Below are 7,346 nucleotides of genomic sequence, written 5' to 3' on the forward strand. Positions count from 1 at the left end.
GCATGAAGAGATCCAAGGCTTCGAATTAATAAACTTCACCACGCTTTGCTCCCTGCAGGTCGCATGAGTGTCCTTCTTCTCCTCCTTCACCACCACCACCATATCTTTCTCCTCCTCCTCCTCCTCCTCCTCCTCGATCAGGTTTGAGTTCAGTACCTTGAGCATGTTTTTGACGAAGTCGTTGAACTTGGAGTTGTCGATGAGGTCCTCCATCCTCTTGTGGCATCGCCAGATCCAGCAGCCGTCGGTGGATCCGGGCCTGTTGATCATGTCGCTCTTGGGATTCTGCGACCTCATGTTCTCCCACATGTCAAGATAATCCTTGAGGGTGCAGCTCGTCAACAGCTCTGACACCACAGCAGATTCCTCACCTGGATGGGGTTGATGGTCCACATAGCTGAGCTCTCCGCGTGCATCTTGATGATCTTCTGGCTGATCCAGTCAGGAGGACCACCCGGCATGTTTCCTTGCCCAATGAACTCATGGTAGAATCGCTCAGCCTCGCCCCAGTTCTCGTTCCACCAGAGCCTGCAAGGGCTGCAATCGTGGCAAGAGCTTGCTGCCACGGTCAAGTAGCCATAGTCCCACGTCTTTCCGTCGCACCACCTTTGAATCTTCAAACCTAAGATGCCCAGCTCAAGCAGGACAGGGCCAACCTGTGTGTCGTCAGAACATCCAGCGTTAAGACGAGTTTGCACGCTCACCTCTGGGGGAACATTACCCAGATCTTCACCACAGATCATCATGTTGGAGGCGGTCTGGATTGCTCGCAAGTTGCGGAGCCCGTTCTCACGAAGTCCACCGTTGGGTTCGTACCTTCCTCCACCACCACTCTTGGGGATTTCCCACATACGGAAGAATCCAAGGACGTGGTCGATGCGGTACGCATGGAAATACTGCTCCATATGGGTGAGCCTGCGGCGCCACCAGCTGCAGCCATCACGATGCATCTGATCCCAGTTGTATGGAGGAAATCCCCAGTTCTGCTCCGGGTCACCGGGGGCTCCAGCGTTCCTGTCCAGCTTGAACAGGTTCGGCTCTGCCCACACATCCTGGCTGCAACGAGTAACGCCGATGGGCAAATCTCCTTTCAATGCGACACCCTGTCAGCGAAAGTGAGGAAGAACAAACGAATCCGGCAAGCATGAATACCAGGCCCTCGGCATACTCTGAAGCTTCCTTCAACTGGCAGTGAAGATGGTACTGAGTGAAGTACACACGCACAACATGATCGTAATCTGGCCCGTTAGAGTTGACAATGTTCTCGGCCTCTGTGACCCTCTTCGACCATGTGGTGCAATCAAACCATTTGTTGTTGAAGCCCTTTTCCTTTTCCATTTGCACTTTGAATGCAGCATACACCTAACGAGTCGTTACATTCGGAAGAATCTTCGAGCTTTAGACCTTCAACCACTTGCTGTTCTTCTCAATCCAGTCTGTAAAATCTTTGTCGGAAAGGATCTGATTTCAAGCGAAAAAGTCAAAACAGCATGTTCCAAAGTCTTTCACATCAACCTTCTCTTTACCAACTGCGTCGAAGATTCCATCAAGAATTTTCTTTTTCTCGTACAATATCTTGGGATAGTCTATCTTCCAGTTTCCATTCAGCTTGTCCACCAAACTCTGCAGTGACCCAATCAAACTGATTCACTTCGTTTGTTTCCACTTCACCTGAGCCCATCCAAGTGGCCCACTCATGTCCACACCAAATTTGGATGAATAATACGAGCAAACGCTCTTCGGCTGAACATAGATGGGGTGCAATGCAAATGCAGAGCAAGCGCTGTACGGGGATGGATCTTCGCCGGAATCATTGATGGGCAAAATCTGAACGAGCTGCAGGCCTGACGACAAATCCATGTCAATTGTCAAAGAAACTTTTTGCGACTACAGATACCAGATCTGACGCACCAGTCTGCCATCTTCTTGATATCGAGGAATTCACCTGCATTGCACGTTAGAGGTCATGTGATAGAGTTTGGAAGTTGACGGGATTGGCTCACCAATTCCAGTAGAATCACGAGTCTTGATCCCAGAAACAGGAATAGCGACACCGGCTGCCTTGAAAACAGGATTGTAGTAATTGAATGCCTCATCCTGTTTGACCGAACCAATTAGAATGCTACCAGATTAGAGATTTGTCGGTTCGCTTGCCTTGAGGACGAATTTCGTGCCTGCATCTCCTCCATCAAGAGTCATTTTCCTGTTGCTCTTCTCGGAACAAACAGGCTTGCCATCGCTTAGATTTACAAAGTCACAAGGAAGGCAAACTGCAATTTGAAGTTTCACACCTATCCACGATGACATACTTGTACTCGAATGGAAATTCAGAGCGTGGGACCTCAACTTGAGCAATAAACACTTGACTTCCAATATTTGCCATCTTAATCTACGTATTTCGACGTTAAAACACCCACGGCAAACAAACATTAGCATTACTTTGCTTGAGTCGCTGAATGATCCCATGGCAGCGGGCTTTCCCTGAGGATGTAGAAGTAAGGGAAGACAACAACAGCATCTGAGCCGAGACTACCTGGACCCACACGCTGTGTCCAGCATCCATACGTGGAGCAAACAAGGCAAACCTCACGGTGACTCCATCAGAGTCAGACTTTCCGTTTGGACTCCAGGTGATCTTGGCATGCTCCACTTCTGGGTTCTGCGTTTCGAGAGTTTTGGAAGTCTTCCCCTTTCCAAACACTGCACGCGAGAAGCATGATGTGGCCAAAGTAGCAGGCTAAGAAGAGTAGGGTCACTGACGCGTGGAGGGAAATGAAGCAATTTCACCTTGGGTGAACGGAAAGAATCCTGTACGTAGACCTTAGCACCGTCAGGCAAGCCTTGGACGTTGATGGATCTGTCCGCAATGCGAGCTTCGTATCGATGCGTCTTAGCGAGCACAACGTAGTGGTACTTCACAACTCCCTCAGTCAGCGGCACCTGTACTGTGCCTTCCCATTTCTCTCCCTCCTTCCTCTGCAGTCGCGGAGCTGGGAAGGATAATCAATGAAACCCGGGGGTTTGAAGAGATGGGATCTGCTACCTCTATTGATATCATTGTTGCCAAAGCAGCTTGCAGGGCCAACAGCTACAATGCTTCCACCATCTACACCGTAGTTGATGGATAGCTTGAGGGTTACAGTTCCTGTAGAAGCTTCTCCCGGAGTCTTCGTGATTGGGAGTCCCTCCAAGGATTGCTCGCCGCCCCTCAAACTTTGCACTCGAAAACGTGAAGGAACGAGCCTCGCTTGAAAGGGAGCAGAGAATCCTCTCGGATTGTAATGTTGCAAAGAAACAGCCTGCCAAGAGGTTAGATTCAAAGCTGAGAGCTTGACTCGAGATTCGGACAAGCTGGGGGAAGAGATCTCACAAGTCGAGGTAAGTAGGATGAGTCACGATGTTCAACATGCGTGTACAGAGGGAACCAATCAAGTTGAGCAAGCCATTCAAGGGTAGGATACGAAGGTGTACGATGAAAAGTGCCAGGATGGTCAGGATCAGGGACAAGGGGCAACAAAGAGGACAAGAATGATCGTTTGAAACACGGGGTGCAGGTCATCGAAGCAGGAGGAGGAGATGTGCTGGGAGTACCTCAGCAGAGGCGACGAGGAGAAGAAGGGAGACTAAGACCGAGCATGCAAGCGACTCGCGCCGCGCCATGCCGAGAGTGTCCATCCGCAGGGGTGGGGTACTGCAGTTGAAGGGTGAGGATCGGGGAAAGGGGGTGTGCGACATATTCAGGGGGTACAAAGCACCTTTATTACTGCCATAACCCCTGAATTCATATTCAAAATTTCTTCAAAGTAGGGGGTATATTTGTAAACACACCGGTATATATCCAAACCTGGGGGTGAGGGTGAGATACATAACCCACCATTTGGATGAGGCGCACGTACGGGTGGGTTCAGTCGTAGGCAAGGGGTGCAAGGGGACGGTAGAATTTCACTTGGGTACTATCTAGACCGCAGGGGTGGACTTGTGCTTGTGGCCTTACTTGACTCTATATGGTGGGTACTATGATGACAAAAAGGGGGTACAGCCTCATGTATACGAAAAAAATGGGGTACACTCACGAGACTAACGGACTCGGATGGGTGGGGTGATTACCCCTACCCCATGTTAAAAGGGGCATGCACGGGTTAGTCGATGGGAGGACGCAACTGTAGGGTGCTGGGCGACTGGGGTGAAATGAGGGAATGAAGGGGGTAGTGTAGCAAGGGGTAGAAAAGCGGGGTGTAGATCAACAAGTCCGAGGTCGAATCATTTGTGGGGTGGTATGAGGAAAGGTGGGGTGGATGGCTGAATAGATAGGGTGGGGTATATAGGTGGCTCTTTCAATCAGGTAGAAAGGTGGGGTATATGCTAGGAAAGTTTAGGGTACAGAATTCAACAAGTGGGGTACCTCGTCCAAAAGAGCACCTTGGCAAGGTGACTCATAATCAGCTCGATGCTGACATCAGGGGTACTTCAATCACCCCCGCTTTCCGTCGATATTTGGTGGTAGGGGTTAAAAAATTGTGTCCAATGGGGTAGGGTGATAAATGGGAGGGTATTTCATAATGAAAACCAGGTTGATAAGGGGGTGGGTAGGGTGGAGGAGGCCGCTGCATAACAAAAAAAAATGAAGATGGGGCGGGCTTGCAAGCCACCATATGATGGGTCCGCCCCAGCATTCATCTTTTTTTCTTTTACAGATATAAAATCTTTTTTTTTGCATTATAAGCTGTACGGTTGGTGTACCATCCCAGCAGGTAGGGGTGCTTCAACCACCCTGTTCTTCATGGGGTACAACCCCATAGTGTTTCTAATTTCCTTTTATCACCGGTACTTTTTCGATCTTATTCGGGGGATAAGTGGGTACCTCTTTGCAGGTAGCAGGGTAGTGGTAGGTAGATGAAGGGTGGGATGGTTTGGGTAGGGTACCTTGGTGGTATGTGTTTGATCGGGAGGAGTTGAGATTATGGCGACGGATGAAAGGAGGATGCGAACAAGGACCAGGGGAGGGAGGGAGGGGAAGGGGAGAGAGAAGGGGAGGAGTATACAGTGAGATATATAACCTTTCAGACAAGTCTGAGAGGCGAAGAGTGGGAAGTTGAAGGCGGCAGAGAAAGAAATTTCCAGCCGAAGTTATGCTGGTGAAACAATAGCTGAGGAGAGGTTTAGGAGGTTAGTATACAAATTCTCGATCTGGCAGATATTGAGAAGTGAGGTATCGATTGATAAAAGGACAAATGAGCATAGTCGAAGCATTTGACTGAATGATAAAAAGTTAGGCTATTCGAGGTCAGCCAAGGTCTGACCATTCCCGGCAGCATTTGAAGTGGGTGGGATGGGTTTTCTGTGTACAGTTTGCCATGCAATTGGCAATTTATTGCTAGCATCGTGTGAAAGATGCTGATATCCGCATACTCCAAGACACTCAACTTGAGGGACGGTTCCGTTGCTACCAACTAGCAAGCAATGGATCTTCCAGGGCTGGTGCATGAAACAACGGTGGAGGAAGAGGATCCTGACCAGGAAGAGCTGACGGATGTTCGTCCGTTTGATACAGTAGGATACCAGGGAGGCGATGGGCCGGCGATCGAAGAAGAGCAGTTTGACGTGAATGATGGACAGGAGAGCTCGACTCTTGTTTCTGGTTTCGTGGACGAAACAGGTAGCGCAGGCCTCGATGCTCGAGAGCTTGCTGGGCAAGATGACAGGACAACAGCACAGGCTCTCTCGTATCAGCTAGCCATACAGGAGTTGGACGTGGAGGGGGAGGACGAGCTAGCTGCATCGGAGTCCTTTGCGCGGGCGCCATCGTTAAAGCATGGCGCCCCGAGCATAGTGGAAGAGATGAAGGTTGAAGAGGAGGAGCTTGAGGATGAGGACGGAGAGGAGTATCAGAAACAAATTGCTGCTCCTGCTGCTGTGAATGACAGATCAGAGGCTCATCGTGACTCTGCAAGAGATGAACAACCCCGCCATGATGAGGGATCGAGTTCGTCGACGAGGGGGGAAATTGTAAGGGAGTCTGTCCGTTCTGGTGAAGAAGAGGGAGCGAGGGGCCCTCCTGTCCAGTCGAGTGCAACTTTGATGCTTGGGGAAGAGGATGGGCATCAGCAGACTCTCGAGCAACCGCCTCCTCCCCAGCAGCCGGACCGCTCCATGCCCAAGCAAGAATTTCCATCGGTCCACATCACCGTGTCTCCAGCTCCTGTCGTGCTGGGCGTGCCAGGGATGATAGAGACCGATGCCGACAGGGAAGAAGCGGAGAAGCAGAAGCAGCGTGTAGAGGAAGCGCAGCTTTCATCCCGAGACTCAGAGGGAGCAGGAGCAGGAGGAGGGATGTACCAGGATCTTCGACCTCCGTCAGAGCCCGGTTTCCCTCTCGACAGCCGGGTGGAATCAAAGGAACAGGAAGCTACGCAGACAACGATGAGGTCAGAGACAGAGAAGAACCCGAGGCCTTTCTCAGCTGGAACGGCCAGAGTTAAGGTTTGCAGGCATGTTGTGCTGGGGATGCGGTGATGGTGGCTGCAGATGCCGAGGATACAGCAGAAGAGACCTTCGTCGGCAGGGTCGAGACAACTCGAGGAGGAGGAGGAGGAGGAGGGAGATTTTCGCGGCACAGGCTCGCTGCTCTTTGAGAAGGAGAGCATGCAAGCTCTGCGATCTGCTGCCGTGCAGGAGTCGGTCGAGATCGAGGAGGAGAGGAGAGAGACGGCCGGGGAAGCAGTTGCGGAGGATGTAGGACAGACCCTGCTGCTCGGGCTGTGAGTGAGTGATACCTCGTTCTTTTCCAGGACGAGGACGTGATTCGGTTCGAGCGAGGTCTGAAAGAGCACATGGAGAAGAAGAAGAAGAAGATGCGAGGGGGGTACACGGAGGTCGAGACCGCAGGTCACTGATTGTTCTTGACCTTCTTCCCCCATCTTTCTCCTCCGTGCCCTCACCCCATCTACTTCTCCCCCTCTCCCCTCCACACAAATAAATCAAAACCGCCAACACCTCCTCAATCCTCCTCCTCCTCCTCCTCCTCCACCACCACCTTACTTTTTGGGCAGAGCGGAAAGACGACTGGGAGTGGCAGCTCCTTAACGTGGCGGGAGGCGATCTCGACCGACTCGTGAAGGGGAGGCAGGAGGAGGACGAGGAGGACGAGGCAGAGACGTACCGCGTGCGGCAGAGGAGCAGGATGTACAGGATACAAGAGCTGAAGCAAAGGATGCAAGGGACGGGGATCAGGGACTACGTGGAAGACCTTACGGAAGACGAAATGAACGAGTGTGCAGTGACCATTGCGAGCGTCAGGTGAGATGGGATGGAGGGGATATAAGCAGCCTGTTCTTCTCTCCTCCCCA

General features: G+C 51.4%; 2 protein-coding genes across 2 annotated transcripts in view; one reads left to right on the plus strand and one right to left on the minus strand.

The window, feature by feature from the left end:
* Positions 1-25: 25 nt before the first annotated feature.
* Positions 26-3,058, minus strand: GUITHDRAFT_103520 (hypothetical protein; the record flags this gene model as incomplete). The annotated part of the gene is made up of 15 exons (XM_005837862.1): positions 26-52; positions 157-321; positions 372-656; positions 705-1,103; positions 1,153-1,362; positions 1,405-1,461; positions 1,516-1,623; positions 1,672-1,844; positions 1,898-1,945; positions 2,004-2,122; positions 2,292-2,389; positions 2,440-2,481; positions 2,534-2,737; positions 2,788-2,976; positions 3,044-3,058. The coding sequence occupies 15 exons, from the start codon at positions 3,056-3,058 to the stop codon at positions 26-28; spliced, it is 2,139 nt and encodes a 712-aa protein (XP_005837919.1).
* A 2,402-nt stretch (positions 3,059-5,460) lies between these two features.
* The window catches only part of GUITHDRAFT_135015 (hypothetical protein), a gene marked incomplete at both ends in the record, with an annotated part of 3,342 nt that continues 1,456 nt past the window's right edge, over positions 5,461-7,346 (plus strand). The window contains 4 exons of the mRNA XM_005837863.1: positions 5,461-6,480; positions 6,526-6,732; positions 6,789-6,885; positions 7,050-7,296. Coding sequence (XP_005837920.1) covers positions 5,461-6,480; positions 6,526-6,732; positions 6,789-6,885; positions 7,050-7,296 — 1,571 coding nt within the window. The remainder of the gene's footprint in view (positions 6,481-6,525; positions 6,733-6,788; positions 6,886-7,049; positions 7,297-7,346) is intronic.

The sequence above is a fragment of the Guillardia theta genome (assembly GCF_000315625.1).
Source record: "Guillardia theta CCMP2712 unplaced genomic scaffold GUITHscaffold_13, whole genome shotgun sequence".
In the NCBI taxonomy this organism is placed as follows: Eukaryota; class Cryptophyceae; order Pyrenomonadales; family Geminigeraceae; genus Guillardia; species Guillardia theta.